Source organism: Squalius cephalus, assembly GCF_949319135.1.
Source record: "Squalius cephalus genome assembly, chromosome: 11".
In the NCBI taxonomy this organism is placed as follows: Eukaryota; Metazoa; Chordata; class Actinopteri; order Cypriniformes; family Leuciscidae; genus Squalius; species Squalius cephalus.
The window spans coordinates 15561800-15583854 of NC_137132.1; the positions used below are offsets into that span (position 1 = coordinate 15561800).

The 22055-nt window shown below is 37.7% G+C and overlaps 2 protein-coding genes across 4 annotated transcripts in view; both read left to right on the forward strand.

Moving 5' to 3' along the window:
• Nucleotides 1–7665, forward strand: part of LOC307167802 (uncharacterized protein) — a 28211-nt gene extending 20546 nt beyond the window's left edge. The window contains exons 20-32 of the mRNA XM_079887102.1: nt 21–180; nt 1600–1733; nt 1966–2091; nt 3666–3855; nt 3934–3999; nt 4090–4230; nt 4311–4370; nt 5142–5258; nt 5529–5680; nt 6380–6466; nt 6732–6878; nt 6968–7126; nt 7256–7665. Coding sequence (XP_079743228.1) covers nt 21–180; nt 1600–1733; nt 1966–2091; nt 3666–3855; nt 3934–3999; nt 4090–4230; nt 4311–4370; nt 5142–5258; nt 5529–5680; nt 6380–6466; nt 6732–6878; nt 6968–7126; nt 7256–7414 — 1698 coding nt within the window. The 3' untranslated portion in view covers nt 7415–7665. The remainder of the gene's footprint in view (nt 1–20; nt 181–1599; nt 1734–1965; nt 2092–3665; nt 3856–3933; nt 4000–4089; nt 4231–4310; nt 4371–5141; nt 5259–5528; nt 5681–6379; nt 6467–6731; nt 6879–6967; nt 7127–7255) is intronic.
• Nucleotides 7256–22048, forward strand: ttc12 (tetratricopeptide repeat domain 12). 3 transcript variants are annotated; one of them, XM_079887105.1, is made up of 22 exons: nt 7256–7475; nt 9098–9156; nt 9319–9482; nt 9686–9716; nt 9940–10017; nt 10120–10241; nt 10362–10421; nt 11331–11402; nt 11532–11592; nt 12006–12194; nt 13644–13713; nt 14898–14986; nt 15352–15520; nt 16185–16274; nt 16961–17024; nt 17924–18058; nt 18305–18397; nt 18589–18657; nt 19269–19370; nt 20288–20387; nt 20492–20717; nt 21563–22048. In XM_079887105.1, the coding sequence occupies exons 2-22, from the start codon at nt 9099–9101 to the stop codon at nt 21630–21632; spliced, it is 2112 nt and encodes a 703-aa protein (XP_079743231.1). In that variant the 5' UTR covers nt 7256–7475; nt 9098; the 3' UTR covers nt 21633–22048. The 3 variants fall into 3 exon arrangements, with proteins under 3 accessions (XP_079743231.1, XP_079743230.1, XP_079743229.1); XM_079887104.1 differs by lacking the exon at nt 7256–7475 and having other exon boundaries at nt 7994–9156; XM_079887103.1 differs by lacking the exon at nt 7256–7475 and having other exon boundaries at nt 8829–9156; nt 18541–18657.
• The last annotated feature ends 7 nt before the right edge of the window (nt 22049–22055 follow it).

Consider the following 22055-nt stretch of genomic DNA (forward strand, 5'->3'; position numbering starts at 1 on the left):
CGTGTGTGTGTGTGAAACAGATAGACTGGATGGACACCGACAGGCAGCTAAGGGAAAAGCTAAGGGAGACTGCCGCTGAGGTTCAGGAAAGCGCTCAGTGTGAGGCCCAGAGAAAAGCTCTCCAGAACTCAGAGTTATCTCTGCTTCTACCAGCCCATGTGTTACATGCTCTCACAGGAGGTCAGTCCTCACTCTCATACTCCCACTGTGAGCGCTTGCAACGGTCATGCTTTAAAGATTCAAAAAATAGCATTCATGATTCTTGGTCGGTAAGTGTCTTTTTTAATGTGTGTTTTTTTTTTAAAGAAGTCTCTTATGCTCACCAAGGCTGCACAAATTAAAACACTAATATTGTGAAATACAATTTAAAATAACTATTTTCAATTTTATGATAATTTAAAATTTAATTTATTTCTGTGATTGCAAAGCTGAATTTTCAGCATCATTACAACTTCATTGTCTGTCACATGATCCTTCAGAAGTCATTCTAATATGCTGATTTGGTGCTCAAGAAACATGTCTTAGTACTTAAAACAGTTGTGCTTCAGTTTTTTGTGGAAATTGTGGGGAAAAAATTCAGGTTTTATGGATAAATAGTTTGTCAAATAAATAATTTATTTGAAATAGAAATATATTTTTTTATAAAACATTATAAATGTATTTACTGTGTCAATGTCAAAATGTCAATGCAAAATTTAAAGCATAATTGCTAAATGTATTCATTTCTTGCAAAAAAAAAAAAAAAAAAAAAAAGTAATAACCCCAAACTTTTGAATGTTAGGCCTTGTGTATAATATATAGACAAATAACAGACTGCTTTTGACAACTTACTTAAAATCTGCGTTAAATGAGATTCACTCAACAATGACAGTTCCCTAATATGTCTGTCTTGCTTAAGTGGAAAAAAAGTAATAACTGTAAGAATCAGTGACAGGTCATAGTGACTATGGCTGCTCAAATCAACCCCCCCACCCCACCCACCGCAAAATATATGTAAAAGTTGTCTAAACTCCCTGTGCACTATATTCCAAGTCCTCTGAAGTCATAAAATAAAGTATATTTGTTTGAGGAACAGACCCAGATTTAGGTAATTATTCACTGATAATCTTCCCCTCCAGTAAGCAGTTAACTCAAGAATCAAATCATTGAACCAGTGAGTCGAACTCTGATTTTTGAGCAAATCAATCTAATTTGTTCATCAGTTGTGAAAAAATTGTTCAGTCCCAATACTGAACAAGGATCAGGATCACAGATCAGTTCAAAATAATGATTCCTTCACTTATTCGGTTTTTGAGTTCAACCCACTGATTCAGTGATCTGTTCGCAGCTGTTCTTAAGTGAATGACTCACTGAAAGAGAAAATGAACAATGAGTAACATAACTTTTAGAATGTTCCTCACATAAAGCCATCATATGACTTCAGAAGAATTAAAAAAGTCACCAGTTTGCAAAAATGTTAAGAAGTTACAAATTGCCTTGAGAGTTTGTTGGCTAGATGTCACAGTCATTTTTTGGAGAACCATATTGCCCTCAATTTTATTTCATAAAGCAGCTTTGTTTCATAAAAGGATTCATCTCTGTGTGAACTCTTCCTTTAAGGAGATGAGGAGGAGTGGGAGCAGCAGTGTTACTGGCACACCGAGCTTAAAGCCGTGCTGAACCATGCGAGTGTGTCCATGGAGAGATTGCGGATGGATCAGGGTCAGCTATCAGTACAGGAAACGCAGCATCTGGTCAGCTTGTTTTCACATTGAAACTCTCACCCTCAAACAGAAACATTCAAATCTGCTGAGCTCATTACTACGTTGTTAAACAGTTGAATGAGCAGATCAATACATTGGAAGCTTAACATCCTTTGTGTGACTATTGGTGTGATTGCCAATACTCTGGCTTTGCACTGTCCATTTTCCAGTTTAATGGAGTCTGCTCTGGGATATATAACACGATGCCTTGTGATTATCACAGGGTGAGAAACTGAGGGAGCAGGAACTGTGGGAGCAATTAATGCAGAGACAAGCAGAGCTGGACGCTGTGCTTTCGTCTCTCCACAGTGCTCGTCTGGTCTGCCAGCTGCGTGCTGACACCGCGCAGGTAACATGTGCCGGAGGCTAGATGTGCAATGCATGCTCGTGGCACTGACCGATAATTGTGTAGCGATGTCCTTGGTTTATCCTTAGAGCTGTTTTGTATATACACTGCCCGGCTCAAAAGAAAGTTGCTGTTTGGATTTATATAGGCAAGAGTCCGGCTACGTTCACACTGCAGGCTGAAACGACCCAATTCCGATTTTTTTGCCCCTATGCGACCTGTATCTGATCTTTTCATGACAGTCTGAACGACACAGATCCGATCTTTTGAAATGCGACCCAGGCCACTTGGGTATGTGGTCCCAAATCCGATACATATCCGATCTTTTGAAATGCGACTTCAGTCTGAACGGCCAGGTCGCATGTATCCGACCCGCACGTCATTGATACGCGAAAAACGTCATAATTCTGTAGTCGTCGGTTTGAAAACGGACTGCATATTCGTCGAGCTGAGGTAAATCTGCCGAACGGGTCGACCTCGACGAGCCCGTTAATTAAAAATAAATAAATAAAAGCCCACGGCCATTATATATACACGTTATGTTAACTTATTTGTGCTGAATCTGATATTAGGTCAGCGGCTGCTGTCTGGCTTTTGTGTAACGGTCGCTGCGCGCGCTCGTGTGTGTGTGTGTGTGTGTGTGTGTGTGTGAGGGAATCACAGTTAGTTCAAGTTTAGCTACTTCCGCAAACAACAAGTGACGTCGTTGACCGTTGAGTACTCTTCTGCGCATGCGGGTCACTTCTGGGTCATTTCACGTTCACACAGGAGATCACAAAAGGTCGCATTTAATTGGAAATGTGAACGGCCTTGCAAAAAAATCGAATTTTTTCAAAAAATCGGAATTGAGCATTAAGCCCTGCAGTGTGAACGTAGCCAAAGATTGGATCATTATTGCAGTGATTATTATGTTTCTAGCATGTATATGTTTGGCAGCAGTCCTAACCCTAATTAATTGAGTGTGTTGCTTTTCATTTCTTAAACCACCATATAGGAAGAGACATCATGGCCATATTCCAGGATGACAATGTCAAGATTCATCAGGCTCAAATTGTGAAAGAAAGATATTGACCAAAAATGGATGCACCTCTTGATAGAAATAAATGTTGTGATGTTATTTCCATCAAGAGTTGCATCCATTTTTGTTCAAGGTCTTGTACTGACAATGCAGAGTCCAGCACTCTGTAAAGTCTACTCCAGCACATCCCAAAGACTTTCAATGAATTTAAGGTCTGGACTCAGAGGTATCAATTCATGTGTGAAAATGATTATTCCTGCTTCCTGTCAACCATTCTTTCACAATTTGAGCCTGATGAATCTTGACATTGTCATTGTGTCTTCCTACATGGTTGTTTAAGAAATGAAAAGCAACAAACTCCATCAATTAGGGTTAGAAGAACTGTTGCCAAACATACAACATCCTAGAAACATAATAAACACTGCAATAATGATCCAATCATAGACTTGTTTGCTCATTTAAGCATTGGCCTATTTAAATCCAAACAGCGACAATGCTTTAAGAGACTTAATTCCAGATTTTCCCTTGACAGTATACTAAATTGATTCTCTTCCTCCAGTCTTTGGTGTCTGGCACATTCTGGTTTAAAGATTTTGGTGTGCTGAAGCCCAAGGGTGTCAGGAACCCTCTGAAAGTAATAGCCATGACTCAGCAGAAAATCCTTCCTCGGCTTGAACGACTTATTCAGCTGTTGGAGGAAAGCAAAGCACTTGGCCAGTCTACCAGCACACAGCCACAACAGAGCTCTGGTACAATATCCTCATTTATGCCTTATTATAGAAACGTTAATCATGTTTTTGTCTCAGTTGTGAAACCTATCTCAAAAGGGAAACGGGCGTTTGGCCGGGAAAGCGCTTCCAGAGCATGGACCGAATCTGTGTCTGTTATGAAAGGTATATTTGAATACACAGAATAAATAGCAAGATTCTGGTCGTCGATACTGTAGAATTTCACCGCTGTGTTTGTGTCTTCGGCTACGCCAGGTGTCTCGACTCAATCCCTTAAAGATCAAATGAAGACTCCGTCTGCGAGTGAACAGAATGCCACGGTGCCCTCTCTTTCTCTGTCAAACCCATCTTACACTCAGAAAAGCCAGGAAAAAACACATCTAAACCGCAACCAGGGTGAGGTTGTCTTAAGTCAGAGATGTTACCGGCATCCTCATTTCAGATCGCGACATGATGTTCTCTCTTGTTTTATTCAGATGTCCAATCTCTCCAGGAACCTGGTCTGTCCGCAAACATCGGTATCCCAAAGCTAGCAGGTCAGAGCGTTTTACTGGAGCACTTTGGGTGAAACTTGCAGTTTTTGTTTAAGAAAAGTTTCCTTGACCTTGAATCCAAGTTTTAACAAGAGGAGAACAGTGAAGCAAAAACATGATTTGCTACATTGCTTTAGCACATGACCCAAGTAGTTATTGAGGTTATTAGCGTGTTTGCTAAGGCAGGCAACACAAAAAAGAGGGAATTTTCTCCTGAGAAACGCGACAGCTGTTGATAATACTGACGAGCTTATATATGTATACAGTGATAGGCGTTGTATCATCAGGTAGACGTGGATCAGCTGAGAGTCAGCTGATGCGAGCTTGACTAACGTGACCTGCCAGAACTGACGCTACGCTTGATTTCATGTAAAATAAATTAAATTTCGCCTTTCTATTGCACAGACAGCCAAGTTTTATTGAAAGTCTATTTTGCCAGCAGTGAGGTGCGATCAATTTCGTATGAGGGCGAAAGATTTCCCCATGCAGATTTCAAACTAGTTCAAGTAAGTCACATGGATTTGCCATGCTATCCAACAGAAAGCTTGCTCGTACATCCGCTACACTATTGACAATAGACAACTACCTTTTTTGCCACAAAATTCTCTAATGTGATCGCACCTTTACATTTTTGGCTGCAGTCAATAAAATGGCCAAAAAAATTCCTAAACTTACACTGAAAGTAAGAGTCAAGTCATATCCAGAGTATTAAAGTGACCTGGGAAACAAAAAGTAATTATTTTCCTGTTCTGTATTTGTTTTACGGTGTTGCAGGGGAAGAGTGGTCCAGACTAGTAGCGCTATCTCCTCTCTTCCAGCTGATGAAGGAAGTGGAGCAGCAGCTCAGGGATAGTGCCAGAGATAGAGGCCTGCTGAAGATCCAGCCCTCGGGTCAGGCTCTAATTATCACCACTGAAACGTGCAATCTGAACTCATCACAACTGCAAAGTCATTAGTGTAGCAACAGATGACTTAAAGCCATGAGAACCATCAACATGTCAGTCGAAATATAACTTGAGCTTTATTTTAGCATCTTCTTAAAGGTTAAAGGGATGTGAGAATGTAATTAATTAACAACTTTATTTTGTGTTAAAGTTTGCAAAGATGCAGAGGGATGAACGTGTGAGACATTAAATGGTGTGTGTTGGTACATGCATTCAGGTGCAGGCCGGTCGTTCATGGATTTCATGGATGCACAGTGGGAGTGCGAAGGAGAGCTGATTCTAGTGAGCTCTGAAACACTCAACCCACGAGAGCTTCTGCTCTACCAGCATGGACAGTTTCTCCTCCAGCACCTTCAATTATATAAAATGGTCTGGATCTGTCTGTCTTTCTCTCACTTGCTTTTACAGTATGTGTGATTCTCATAGAGTAACTAAAAAAACGTTACTTACTTAAATTTTTTTAGTGACATGACAAAAGCAGTAGGTATTTTAACGTTGTTGGGTTGCACCAGTAAAAAAAAAACATTTGAGTCACCACATGGTTAGTTATGACATTTTACGAATTTATTTTTCTATAGCGATAATCAAAATAATATGAATTAATATTAATGTAAATGAGAGTCTTTTTATGTTTTGAATGAAGTCTTGTAAGCCCACTCGGCATAAATAAATAAAAACAGTAATATTGTGAACTGTTATTACAAATCAAATTTTCTATTTGAATATATTTTAAAATGTGATGGCAAAGCTGAATTTTCAACATCATTATTCCAGTCTTCAGTCACATGATCCTTCAGAAATACAAATATGCTGATTTGCTGCTCAAAAAACAATTCTTATTATTATCAATGCTGAAAATTATTGTGCTGCTTAATATTTTTGTGGAAACAGTGATACATTTTTTTTCAGAATTATTTGATTAATAGGAAGTTTAAAAGAAGAGCATTTATTTGAAACTTTTGTAACAGTATAAATGCCTTTACTGTCAATTTTGTCAAACTTTTAAACGATTGTGCAGTGGTTTCATGCAAATAGCCTAAAGAAATAGTTTTGATTTCTTCATTCTAGATACCAGCAGTAACACTTCAACTGGCTTCTAGTCTTCCTTTCAACAACTACAATAACAATGCTTTCCGCAACTCTTTCTATTATCAGGTATTTCTTAAATTTATGCATGTACATATTGAACCAGCGAAAAATAGAACATATGGAAAGTTATTAATAATATACCACACTTTGAGAAGTGATAATTAGCACCACTTTCCCTGAGATATAATTGGTTTCACAGCTAGTTTGGTTGCAGTAAGGTTAAATTGGCTTATTTGTCAGTCACCGAGTGAGCTATAATTTATTCATGTTAAGCACACTTAGAGCTCTGTCATACAAACCCCTGTGCACTTAGCACTCCCTATGTCTTCAGGAGGAAGAGAGGACTCTGTTTGTTCGCCATCGGAGGTTGCAGTCAGTGGGTGGCTTTTCTCTGCTGCTCGTGCACTGTGCTGCACACATTTCCACCAGTCAGATGAGAACAGACTCTGATCCTGCCTTCCAAAGGGCCTTTTTCAAGGTGCCATATACAATCGCCCCACAACAGCACAGCTTGAACAAGACAAGAATGAATGTGCTAATGACCTCATGTCCTGTCCCCATTTCCAGGTTTTACAGGTGGGCCTAAGTGAGCTGTTCCATGCCAGACTGGGACAAACTGATAGTCCAGACGACGAGAGGACGAAAGATTTGGCGTCAGATGCAGCTCTCGATGGTCTTCTGCTGGAAAGAGTGCAGAAGCCAAGTCCTGGGATTTTCACAGAGGATGTAAGTTTGATTTATTTTGCCATATTCGCCCCTTACGTTCTCAGTATAGCTGTTGCCAAGTAATTCACTGGGATGTAGCAGATGCCGTAGGATAGGACTGATCTTGACTGTGTGCTGTTTTCTGGGCAGGAGGTTTTGGGGCATTTGCACAAATACAGAGAGGCTTCAGTGTTCCGCCAGGTCGAGAGTCTCCTGAAAGAGTCTCCTAAGAGCCTGGAGATCAACCACATCAACACCGACCCGTCAGTCAGCGACGGCCCAGACAGCCAGGATGCCGCTCCTACATGAACTGACACTTTAACTTTGAACAGCACTGTCTTTCTGACAGTGATAAATCCAGCTTTCAAAGGCATGTCATATACTGCAGGACATCTCACGGCCTTATCGTAACAGTAAATTTGCACAAATTTGCACCAAAATAACATACAGTTTGATTGGACACACAAACTTTGATGATAACCAGGATGCAATTTGTTAAAAACTGGGAGAGGGATATTTGAATGAGAATATCATCATGACATTTTTATGAAGAAATTCAGAAATAATATAGAAATATAAAATATAATTAATATAAATTCAGAAAAAATAAACAGGAAAAATACAGGAAATAATAATTTAAAGTGAATTTGCTAAAATAAATTATATTTGTAACAAATATTAAATATAACTTTATATTTATAGTATATCTATAATTATAATAAATTTGTTCCAATAGCAGAAGAAAACAACCATGATGGTGTTTCCACGCCTATCTAAAAAATAAAATATATATCGATAGGTATTAATTACGGCAGTCAAAAAAGACAAAATATGACAAATTTAAGTAAAACTATCAGCCGGTGTAATAAAATATTAAAATACAACCTCGCAGCAACATTTATTTTATTTAATGCCAAGATAATAGTGTTATAAATGTACCTTTAAATTTTTTAAAGATGAAAATATAAAAAACCTGGCTACATTTATGACTTTAATAACTCTGGAAATCCATACACACTGTCCGTGACCGTATCAAAACAGACCTGCAAACAATTTTAGGGTCATGACCCACCAGATGAGACCAGTATTAGATTATGACTAAAATAAAATGAAAGACAAGCATATGCAGCATATAGCAAAATAACGGCCTAAGCTTTGAGTTTAAAATAGATTTAACTTTGCAAAATGCTCAGGGCAGAATTGCAATGATGAAAGTTTAAAGCTGCAACAAATAAACCATTTCTGTCTTGGTCTGTTTTCTATAAAAAGTACAAGACAGCCCGTTAGCACTTCTTGGATGTCTCAGAATGCAGCTTCACAATCTTGTTTACCAAATACTTATATGCATTTATGTCATTGTACTCATGTTTTGTCTTGTTTGATTGCATTACATTTATTTTATAGTTGCGTTTTTCTAAATCTACATTTAATACAGAGCTATTTTGTGACTGAATGTCCCTCTAGGGATCAATAAAGTAGCCTATGTTTTAAAGTAACAACTAGAAAAAGAAAGGCACAATAAAACATTTTTATCTGTGTGTAAGTATGCCTTCTTTTTTTTTTAATTACATCTCAGTCGTTGCTTATATTCATGAATACGTGGAGCACCTTCATCTGCCATAAACCCTAAAACATAAAGTAGAGCTTTATATGTAGGCTATCAATATTTCAACATTCATTTGATGTTTTCTGACAGAATGAGTGTGTGGTTGTCATTGTACAGGGGAAAGGGTGGTGTTTTCACGTTACTAAACATTCGTTTTAACAAAAAAAAAAAAAAAGTTTAAATTGATATAAGATCGTCACAGATATTTTGACCGCGTAATGTAGTTATAAGTATCTTCCAGCAGGAGCAAACTATTCATTTGCACATGGCTATTGTTGCTATGCTTACGGATACACTTCCGTAAACAAAACTGCCTCATGTTTATATACCGTCTATGCTCACTTCTCTTCACTAAACTCCTTTTGTTTTGTGAACTCGTTTTGAAGCATGACTTTGCAAGATAACGACGATATCGAACGCTTTTTGAGGAATGTTGACCAGATAGGTAAGTGCTATTTGTTTACAACCCATCTTCACGCGACTCTTGCGTTATAGCGGAATGTATCTTAATTATACAACGTCACGTTAAGTCAGTTTGACGGGACGGGACTCTTTCTTAAATCTCTTTCTCTCTTTTTTATTGAAGTTTGTTGATATCTGATTGCAGATGAGTTAGTAAAAGAGTTAAATTCCAACGATGTGTCGTGTCAAGAGAAAGCACTTGCGAAGGCAGATCAATTCATCTCATCTTTGGAGCAGGTGGAACAATGTAAAACCACAATCAATAAGACGGTTATTAACAAACATCCCTCATCTGAAAATGTGTCCCTGGTACAGTATCTTTATTAAACATGTAATACAATATAACACTGTGAATAAAACACCCTTTATTGCATTTTTAATACATGTTACAGACTCTCAGATTATCAATAATAATTGAATTATTTCTTTGTATTCATACCTAATATTTAAAAAAAACATGTCTTTTTTTTTTTGTTCAACTACAGTTACACTGTGTTTCCCCTTATTTTCAGAACATCCAGAATGAATCAACTCAAAATCCAGGTAGGTTTGGGTATTTGAGTCTCTTATATGTTCTGTGTTCGGCAGTTGACAAGACTTCTGTGTCTCTGTTGAATAATTTGGTTTCAGGTATAAAACTTGAATGTTTGCCCCTGAAGTCTTGTAAATGATTCATAAATCAATACAGACTTGCTACCTTCATCTTCACATCTTGTGTTTTTATTATAAATCTTGCAACGGTTTGTTGTACCCTTCGATTCGTCAGAGAATTTCTTGAGGACATTAGAGAAAGATGCCGAAGAGAGACATCATAGAAGAAAGATGAAAGAGGAAAAAGCCAACGGTGTGTATACTGAAGCCTGAGAGCGAAATGGCCAGTTTTTGGGCAGTTTTGCACTGTTAGTTTGCAACGTCTTGATTTCCTGTGTCCTCGTTTGACCCGCAGCGTTAAGGGAGCAGGGTAATGAGGCTTTCACTCAAGGTGACTACGAAACGGCTGTCAAATTTTATACCGAAGGCTTGGAGCAGCTGCGTGACATGCAGGCTCTCTATACAAACAGAGCTCAGGTACTTCTACATTTCAGAACAAGTTCTTCTACAATAATCAGATGAGCCGTATCATAACTGATATTCCCGTGAGACTTCTCCTCTTGTGATTTTATTGTCTCACATTCATGTATTATGTAGGCCTTTATCAAGCTGAAGAGATATAAGGAGGCCATAAGTGACTGTGAGTGGGCTCTGAGGGTGAGTAAATCAGTAGGAAAGAGGTCAGAGAAATGACCCCTCATTTTTCAGTGTCAGCCGAAGCGGAGAGTTTTTCATTCTACCTTGTCTGGTGAGAACAGCAGGCTACATAGAGCGGTTTCTATTGAACTGGATAGTTGCTCAGCACTAGAAAATTGGGTTGAAGTTCCTTCTGCGCTGTGCCGAATAGTCTTTGCTTTTGGAAAACTTTTAGAAAGTTAAGTAAGAACTAGCTATATCTATATATTCTTATTCTAAAGTTAGTGCACACATCTTTATCATATAATTATTAAAAAGTAGTGCTGTCAAATCAATTAATTGCGGTTAATTGATTAATTGCGATGTTTAATCAATTAATTAAACAAAAATTAATAAATATAAAATATATGTGTATATGTATACACACACACACACACACACACACACTTTATACATTTATGTTTATGTTAGATGTGATTAATCGCAATTAATCGATTTGAGAGCACTATTTAAAAGTAATTTAAAAAGCATTTAAAATACAATTCATAAATTCTTACGTTTTTCAGAGGGTCGCATCTTGTCACACAGTAATGAAGATCTACAGGGAGTCTCTCTGATATCATTTTCTGTGTTTTTTCCCTGTTTTTTCTAAGAAATAATAAAAGATTAAGCTACTTAAGGTTTTCTTTCACATATTTCAATACTTTGAAGAGGATGATTTTAATGCCCCCTAAAATATATCAAAATGAGTTTTAATTATAAGAAATGAAAAACATGTTCATTATATATTATATATGTTTTCACCTCTAAATTTGTATTTAATTATTTTTTTGATAAAATAATAGTCTAGGACAGACTCTAGTGTATTACTTCAATGTATCTTCTGTTGTTTTGAAGTGGCTAATTAAAATTTAAAACTTTCATTCACAGTGCAATAAGAAGTGTATTAAAGCATATATACACATGGGAAAATCTCACCTAGCACTCAAGGATTTCCCACAGGTATGTATCGTTCAATAGAAGTCCTTCTATCCTTTCAAGCCTAAAGCTTGATTAAACTTATATTTCTCACCTTATTTGACACCTGTCCTTTTATCATGTTTTTTTTTTTTTTTATTGCTTCACTTTCAGTCCAGGATTTGCTATCGAAAGGTTTTGGAGATAGAGCCACAGCGGGAGACGATGGTCAAAGGTATGATTTAAAAATGCTATGAAGATCTGAGGCAAGGCAAGGCAAAGTAAATATTTTAGACTTTAGATCCATTCTTTAGCAGCAGAAGTAGGACTAGTGTTGTTATTAGCTTTTAGCATCTGCCTGAATATGTAGTTTCTGTCAAGTATCTCTCAGTTGTACCAGAATAAACTGCGTTCATTTGTAGTTTTTACACAATTCCCTCTCTACATTTTCTTGTAGAAAGCATCACATGCTTACACCAGCAGTTTTTAGAACATTAGTTTGCTCATTTACATTCATTTTGAACTTTTCCAGAGGAGTAATGGCATTATGGATTTCCGTTCTATGCATTTTAATAGAGTATTTCCACATGAATTTGCAAAAAAAGATATATGTTCATGGAGCAGTCACAATACATTACATTGCAATAGCTTATCTGAGACAAGTGGATTTGGAAGAGAAGGTGGCTCTCCAGGAAAAGGCAGCTTGGGAAGAGCTACAAGCGGGAACGAGACAGGCCACGGCAGTATCAGAGCTGCTGAAGAAGCTCGATAGACCCAATGAGATCAATCTTTACTACTGTGGTGGATTGGAGCTGCTCTCACAGGCTATTAAAGACTGTAAGTTCACATGATTAATTCAGAGTCCTTTTTTATTAGATGCTGCTGTTGTTTCTTGTTTATTTCATTAATTATCACATAACTCCAGCAGTTTTTTGGTAGGACGAGCACATGTTTACGGCATTGTTGAACCTCAGATTTGTCTGAAATATTCCTTCGGTTTACCCAGTGTTGTTCCAGCAACCAGGGTGATATTTCTTGCACTCGGGATCGATACGGAGAGGAGAGTAGTGAGGAATTTTGTGCGGAGGGCTCATTGATTCTGCTCTGTGGTTCATTTGCAGTTCATGATGAGGAAACTAATCCTCATGATCAGCCACAGAGGACAGACACAGTCCTATCACAAGCACACGCGCAAGCCTTTTAGACTTTGTTAGTGAACGCGTGAATTACCTGTCAGTTTTGTGTCTGTTCGGTTGTGATCTTGTGTCAAAATATCACTGCACAGATCATATATTTAGATTGTGACAAAATATACTAAGGGAAACCAGGGCTATTTGTCACACCTCACAAAAGAAGAGAATATTGAACTGAATATTTTTCAGTTATATTTAAGTTACATTTGAAACTCAATTTCTATACAAAAACAATCCAAACAGCAGATGTTTTTAAATGTAAAAAAAAAAAAAAAAAGGTTTTTGAAAGAAGTCTCTTGTGCTCACCAAAGCCGGATTTATTCCATCAAAAATGCAGTAAAAGTGCAGTTTGTGAAATATTATTTGAATTTAAAATAACTGTTTTCTATTTGAACATATTTTAAAATATAATTTTTTCCTGTGATGGCAACTAACTGATGATAACTCCAGTCTTCAGTGTCACAGGATCCTTCAGAAATCATTCTAATATGCTGATTTGGTGCTCAAGAAACAATTTTTTATTTATTAATATTCAAAAGAGTTGTGCTGCTACATTTTTTTGTGGAAACCATGATAATATTTTTTTCAGGACTGCATGCATGTTTGTGTTATATACTTCATATTAAGTTACCTTATCAAGGTAACATTAAAAAAACTACAAGCTAAATCAAACTTTCAATTGAACTTCCTACTTTACACACTGCAGTCCTTTCCAACAGAAATACTCTATTTAAAGCTATTTAAAGTGTCAGAAGTATTCCGCTAGGGTAAAATATGGGCCTGCGCAATGTGAAGCATAATCTTGAAAGTTCTCCAAGTTTGAAAGCTTTGTGCCAATGTTTTGTTCAGGTGAGATACCTGAAAGGCTCTTTGTGAACTAATTTCTAGTATTTCCTCAGAATGAACACTGCTTCTGTGTAGATAAGGCAGCGCTCTCTTATTCTTGATGAGCTTTTGTTTATTCTCCTTGTATGCTCTTTTGCCCTTGAAAGGAGCATATTGTGTGTCTGGGGCTGGCTACTGTGATTTAGTGTTGATATATGGCTCTCACTACACACCTACTAACACTGACCTTATCTGGTGTCCCTCACAGGTACTGGGCAGACATTATTCAGACTAAACAATGGATTCAGTATCATTAATGGCAACAACATTGTAAGAAGGTAAGGTTGCTAATGAAGCTAACCTGACAGTTTGTGGTCAGAATGTACTTTTAACATTTGAAAATGGCTGTGTAAAGCTCTAGAAGTTGTTTTTTAATTAATTGAATTTTAGGCTTTGTGCATAGTACTTACTGTAGTATTATAAAGTGTGCATGCATAATCGCTGCTTGATTTATCAAGCAGCTTTCTCTCCCCTTATCGGTTGTCTTGCACCAGCCAAATATGCTATTAAAATTAATTGACCAATTTGAATACATTTAAACAACAGATGTGTAATCTGGTTCTGCTGTGTGATCATGTCTTGTGTTGGAATTTAACTTTCCACACCAGAATGAAATTGAAAGGGTTTATCCGTGTTTGACAATGATTGATTGGTTTGTTTGGGAGATTCGCTGTGTTAGCTTCATACAGTTTGCACACGTGTGGTCTCTAATCTATAAAACATGTTTGTTTAAAGGGATAGTTAAGCCAAAAAAAAAAGATTATGCCATTTATTTCATCAGTCTCATGTCGTTCCCAGTGTTGGGTGTAACGCATTACAAGTAACGTGAGTTACATAATCAGATTTTTTTTATTTTAAGTAACGAGTAAAGTAAAAAAATTACAACAAAATATCCGAGTTAGATTTTCTTTGTTAGTTACTTTGTTTTATTGACTGACACCTCTCTGTCCCCATGTTGAGGGGAATCAGGAGTAAGTGCAGAGGTGTTTTGTGCTGTCTGAACATGATAGTAATTGTAGTTCTAGACTAAATGTGAGCATGCATTTACTTATTTCACTTGCTCAAAAACAAATTCAGTATTCCTAAAAATGAATAAAAACAGTGAAATGTCAACTCAGAATATTACACAAACATGCAATAATTAAAAATGTTGAATAATACAAATATATTTTATGTATTTAATGTCACTTTATTGACCAATATCTTTGCTGCTAACCTCCAATGATTCAATTCAGTTTTATTTTTAGTTAACAATAACGACACTTTTGTATGACTACTACTTCCATTGAACATGATTTTTGCGTGTCGTTCTTTTCCATGCATTTACAATGAAACAGGACATCCATTCAAAAAGGATGCTTTTTTTTTGGGTGAACTACTGTATCCCTTTAACTCCATTTGGTCTACAGTGCGTGACTGAAGTGTGTTTACTGTGTTACAGTTTTTCCCTTTCTGTTTTTAGCTGCCTCTCACAGAACTCAAAAGATCCATATGCAGTGGATCTATGCAAGTCCGTTGTCAAACTATGGAGGACAGTTTGCAGTGAAAACGGTAAGATAAGCCTTGAAAATGAAAGGTGCTATTGCTGAGGGAAAAATAGCAATCCCATTTGCACATTCCTTTTTTATCCTTTTAAACGGTCTCTCTCTGGAAAATGTAAAATGTATCGACACCACTTGGTCTGGTTCTGCTTCCCCCCCCTACTTTTAAAGTAATGAGGATTTGTGAAATGTCCGAATTCAAGTCAATATCAATTTATCCTGTTCTTGCCTGCTAGCAGTGAAATTGTTATTGCCTCCCGCATTAAAAGTCTCTTTAGTAAGTACTTTGTGCCCTTCAGTGGTAATCTCATTAACTGGTCATTTAAATTTGCGTTTGTCTTTATTAAACCCTCTCCATAATTGTGCTCCTTCCAGAGCAGAACCAACTGCTGTTGATGGAGTTTCCCGTTACTAGACAACACATGGTCCAGATGTTGGCATCACCGGAATGTGAAATACAGAGGGAAAGCCTGGAATTGCTCAGCTTGTACTCACAAACTCAGCACGGAAGGGACGTGCTCATCAACAACCTTAATTTATGCCAGTACGTACAGTATTTTTGGTGTCATATTGAATGCATTGCATTGCAGTCTACATAATGATGTGCCATGTATTAATTACTTACAACATAACACATACGAGGTCAAATGAGCCATTTAGACAGGGCTAATTTTGTGAAACAAAATGGATCGGCGTGCCACACTGCTAAGAAATACTGTAATGGCTTTAGATCAGGGGTAAAGATAAAAATACATTCTCGGAGAACATGATTAATAAGGAATAAATCACATATCATTAGTTACTGAGCATTTAGGTGCTAGTTTAAAGACACCATGTTTATACTGATACATTTTTTATCTCTTAAAGGTTATGCTTTTTTCCTCTGATGTTCTGTTAGAATAATAATTGTTTGTGTCACTTAATTGAATATTTAAACAGCATAATTCGTTCATTATATCAAAAAGTGCATATTATATGTTTAAAATAAATAAATGTATTGCTTTTACTGACTTATCTTTGATGTCAATTTCATCCCAACCTTCTGTTTTTTCTACAAACCAGAGCAGGAGATTGATTTAAGTGTGGTGTTGCTATGCTATCTGTGATTCATCTCATTAGCTAGCATGCAGAATGCCTCCTACTGATATAGCATGTTTTATTAAAGTCCTTTTAATGAGCCCGTAACGAATGCGATCTGTCTCCTGTAGAACGGCTGAGAACCTGATGAGCTGTGTTTGCCGTGATACGAGCTCCGCGTCGGCGCTGACAGTTCTGGAGAACTTGGCTGCAGAAAATAAGTATGCACAATCAATTTAGTCGCCCTTACTATATGAATGCCTGTGAGAGAAACCGCGAAACTGACTCTTTTTACAAAATCTTTGAGTCCACCTGAGAGTCTAGCAGATTCCCATACATCATAGTCGCTTGCGCATATTAAATCGAGACACATTCAAATTCATTCAGCTCAGCAACCCAGGTCCCTTGAGAACGCAAAGTGAACACATTTAAGACAAAACAATCCATCACATTCACAAATCCCTCCATTTATCTCTGTGAGATAGTGACGTTTCTAGTCATTCACCGCTCTCAGATAGAGAAAGGTGCTCCCGGTGACCAGGAGATGGAATTAAGCAGCCACTTCATGCACAAAAGGAAACGAGAATGGTTTGATAGATAGTCAATGAAAAGTGTTCAGTGAATTCAAGCCGCTCTCTTGTTTCTAGATAAGGATGGTTAGCCATATTGGTCTTGTCTCGTGTTGTGCGTGGGACGTCACCAACGTGAGATTTGCAGCCATAGATCTGCTTGGATCAGTGCCCACCACATTATAACGCATTTTTATCTTTTGCCCCCACGGCTTTTTGCGCATTACAACAAGAGGGTTATCTGAGGATTTTAGTCAGTTAAGCTTTATTCTTGTTAAGTAGCTAATTTCTTTATTTAATACTTTTTTGTTGCTGTTTTTGTTGTTTCTCTTTTTCAGATTTAAGATTCAGTCAAGGGAGATCTTCACAACAGCTTTTGCCCTTCCTCTTGAACATCTGCTGGTGATTATGAAGCATCATTTATAATCATCTTCTTAATAATTATAATATTCTAAATCATAATATCATATTCTAATGCTTTATTGTCTGATTTATCAGACATTTTGGCACTGGATTGTACATTGCTGGCTTTACAACTAGAAGACATATGACTATATACCTTGTAGGACTTGTTATAACATACAGTCACATAATTACTAAAGAAACCTTTTTTTATTGGTCAAAGACCCTTTATGCATCTTAGCATTGAGATGTCTTCCGTCATACGTACAAAGATATTATTTTACCATACTGCAGCATGCAAATATGCTACATGCAACATAGATTACAGTCCATGTAGACATCCAATTACTGATAAGATTAGTATTAGTACTCATCATATGAATACTAGTATGATGAGAGCTGTTTCTTATTATAAAGGTACTTTATAATGCTTATCCTGTTATACTGAAAAACTTTCAGTCACACTTTAGTTTAGGGTCCAATTCTCACTATTAACTAACTATTAACTACAACTTTTGCATCAATAAACTCCTAATTACTGCTTATTAATAATTAAGGTAGTTGTTAAGTTTAGGTATTGGGAAGGATTAAGGGATGTAGAATATGGTCATGCAGAATAGGGCATTAATATGTGCTTTATAAGTACTAATAAACAGCCAATATTCAGTAATATGCATGCTAATAAGCAACTAGTCAATAGTGAGAATGGGGCCCTAAACTAAAATGTTACCAAACTTTTTTCTTTCTTAATTTTAATATGCTGATTTCACCAAGAAACATTTCTTTACTGTCAGTGTTGATCCTTCCTGAATAAAAGTAATGTTAGTGTTAATCTTTCAAAAAAAAAAAAAAAAAAAAAAATAGTCCAAAATGTGGCTAATACTGTTTTTCCCATGTAGTCAAATATCATGACAGCTGACGACAAGATCCTGGCTTCTGTGATTTCTGTGATCGGGAGCATGGCTCTGGATGATGTCATAAATAAAAATCTGGCAGGACGTGAACATTTTTGGAGATGCTCTCTTCAAGCAGTGGTAATCTTAGAGATGATAACCCTTTACATCACAACCAAGCTCCCAAATACTCTGTCCTTGAACATTGCTGAATTATGTATGATGTCTTGCACTGGGAATTTTGATTCAAAGGTTTGTTTTTAAGCTCCTTTTGCTATCTTGCTACATGAGCTGTGAAACCGCCATTTCCCACAGACGCTAAAACTGAGAAAAGGACATGAATTTAATTTCCGGCACTGTCAAGATAAAGCTCTGTTTTGGTTGCAGGAGCGGTGCGTCGCCTGTGAATGTAGAAGTGTCCTCTATTCCCTCCTGGGTTTGATGATCAACTTAGCCTCAAATCCCTCTCAAGTTGTCCAGGTAAAGCAGAAGTTTAATATTCTGGGCTTTTGGCCAGCCCCCATCCAACACATCAAGCACTTTTGTAGCCAAAGGGCCTTGGCTAGGCAGAATGTTCTTCTAGTGCCTTTTCTCTCCATATGTTGCAATCATGTCTGAAACAGCAAAGGAAAATTGGAGAGAATACTTTTTGGCTCTCTTTCAACACACAGGAGCACGCTGTTCAGGCCAGCAGCAGGTGCTTGGACCTGCTGAGCGATTCCTCTGGAGGCGTCATCACAGTGAGTTGATTCGTTTTACCAAGGCCAAAGCGAGCCTCAACCCACCCCCTGATGATGGGAGCCGCCAGAACGTTTGAACTGTAGATTTCTGCTCATTAATTATTAAAATGTTCATCCTGCAGGATGTGGGATGTTGTGGAACCCTGCGCATTCGCATCTCTAGAGGATCTCTACAAAACATTTACATAAATGGGTTATACAAGATCAAAAATGGAAGTTTAAATATATGGATGTCCTTAGATGGCTAACATCCCCAAGAGAAGGATTTTGCATTCACGGAAGCATTTACATAGTGATTACTGTAGCTGCCCCAGGCCCTATTGGGGACTATTTTCTCTGACTATGTAAATCAGGTTCCAGGTTGTTTGCTTGGGTTTTGCTGCCTTAGCGCTTCATATCTCTCCAGTCAGGCTGTTTCTCTGAGTACAGTTAAGGTGAAAGGGTTTATTATGGGTTTGACTGAGTTTTACTACTGTGATACAGCTTGAACTGCATTTTTGACAAGCCGCCTTGAAATACATCGGAGTACAGCCTTATCCTGTTGAAATGTCTTATCTGTCCTAATGATGGGAGTTCTGGCATTAAACATATCGTTTTGTCTTCGGCTTCAGAGAGCTGCAGGTTTGCTGAGCGTTCTCCTCCCGATGTCTTCTGATGCCACTCAGGAAGTTGTGCGGAATGGAATAGTGAAGAAGTTGCTGAAGATTCTGAAGGTGGAGCCTATATCAGGTTTTAGTTGTTGAAATAGAGTCTGTAAGGAAATAAAGTCAAATGAAATTGGATATAATATATTGGAGATGGTAGAGATTAGGCCCCTTGCATTAAATTGGCAATGCAAATCACTACCGAAAAGACCTTCTCAGCCCAGCATAGGACCAGTGGATTATAAATAATTACTGACTTAAATCAGCCCAAAAGCCAAATTTCCAAAATTACCTAAATTTAATTTAAATAATTAGTTAACGTTCGTTCTGTTTGTCTGTCTGTCTGTCTGTCTGTCTGTCATTCTGTCGTTCTGTCTGTCTGTCTGTCTGTCTGTCGTTCGTTCTGTCTATCTGTCTGTCATTCTGTCTGTCTGTCTGTCATTCTGTCTGTCTGTCTGTCTGTCTGTCATTCGTTCTGTCTGTCTGTCTGTCTGTCTGTCTGTCGTTCGTTCTGTCTATCTGTCTGTCATTCTGTCTGTCTGTCTGTCATTCTGTCTGTCTGTCTGTCTGTCATTCTGTCGTTCGTTCTGTCTATCTGTCTGTCATTCTGTCTGTCTGTCTGTCTGTCATTCTGTCTGTCTGTCTGTCTGTCTGTCATTCTGTCTGTCTGGTTTTGCTCACATTGAAATTGTTTTTAATAACCACAAAGCAAAATAAAAAGTTTCCTTTTTAAAATTAGATCAACATAAATGTTTCAAAGTGCATAACACAAAGACAGAAACCTAAATGCAATGCATATTTTAATATGAATTATTTACTTCAATATATTTTTTTAAATAGCAGGCTTTACAGGGCTAAAGAGTTCAACTGCCTCCATTACACATTTTTGTATTCTGGTGACCAGCTGTATTGTTGTTGTTTTTTTACATTTGCGTTGGCAATTATAGAGATTTAACTGAAACTTGCTTGTGTGTCTGTCCGGTCAGGTTGGAGGAGAGATGAGCTCCAGATACTCCATTAAAGTCCTGACAGTCTGTACTGCCTCAATCCCACAGGCTTGTGAGGAGCTGGTTAAGCTTGACAAACGTGAGTTCTGAGGGCCAGGGAGGCAGAGGATTGGATTCAATAAGATGTCTTAAGCTCTATGGCCTTACGGTGACTTTGTGTGCTACACACATTTATTCATTCAGGGCTGCACACTTTGAGAAAACTCCTGGGTGGGATTGACGAGTTGGTGGTGGGGAATGCAGCTTTGTGTATGGGGCATTGCTTAGAAGTGGATGGAGCTGCCAGTGGCCTCCTGGGCACAGACTGCGTGCCGTTGCTGCTACGCCACACCGCTGGAGATGCCAAAAGAGCAGCCGTTCGGCAGAACGCAGCCATCACCCTTGGGAAGCTGTGCAAAATAGAGCCCAGGTATAATTAAGTCTGACTTGCCTTTTGCAGTCAGCTGCATTATATTGATTAACATTCATGCTGATGTTCTTATACAGCAGTGATACTTTAGGAAACATCAAGGTGAAAAGATAATGCCTCTAAATAATTAACCTCAACAAGATGATGAACTTTCTGAATGAATAATGAATTAAAAATGTCAGATCTACAGTTTAAGGGCATAAGAAAGGCATCCTAATTGATGTGATTCAGATATAAACATGTTTGTTTGTTGCATTTGACATTTGTTTATATTCTAGTCTCATTTTACGGCTGTTAACAAGCACTTTTACGGATGTGAGAGAGAGTTTCTTTTAAACATGTACCGATTGCACCTTTATACTTTTATTGACCTAAAGAACTATCAAGTTTTTTCCCTTCATCTTTAATTTATGAAGGGTTCATGAGCTCAGACCTGAGAAAAGGAGCTCTGTTGGTTAAGTGTTTTTGAGGCGTCTTATTCTCCCAATCAGCATCTAACAAGTACAGTCCTTCAAAGAGGAGTCAGACTCTTATGGCATTCAACTTTGATGAGCTTTCAACTTCTCAGAGTCTTTACAGTGAGATTTCAAACCTTTGAGATGAGAGTGCAGCCTAAAAAAGACATTCTAGACAGAAAACAGTGGAGGGTACAGACACTGCCAAAAATATTACACATAACCGATGAATCTACTTTATATGCAGAGCAAACTGGCTGACGTTTTCATACTTTTTTGCATTTCATATTCTTAGCTCTGGTTGTTCAGAATACATTGTGTGATCAAAATGAGAAAAAAAACCCTAATTCTGTTGGTTTGATAAATCTCTGTTTTGATTTTTTTTTTCAGGCACATGGAGAAACTCAGGGAGCTTCATGGTTTAGAAATCCTTCATTCCTGTGCGAGATTGATCACGTGAGCCACTACCCACATTCGGTTCCTCAATAATTGACCCCATAACTCAGGACACGCATGCAAACGCACACACACATACAGATGAATGCTGTCCTTTGGTTCACAGCTTAAGATGCTCATCTTAAGTGAGGCCACAAATTACTGTCATGCCTTAAGGCCTATCTTGATTATACAGCTGTTTCCTGTGTTCATTTTAATTAGAGAGAATTCACATTGACATGTGATTCTGTTATCTGCTGTTGTAGAGAACATGTTGCCCCGGGACGATATTCGAAACGTTTCAATATCCTTTCATCCCAAATGACTCACTTGGGAAGTGTGTTGCCTTGATTACATTTTGTTCCCTGTTTGTTGATAAATGGATTAATGCTAGCTTTCATGTGTTGAATAAAAAGATTAATACAACTGCATTTGAAGATTATTATGG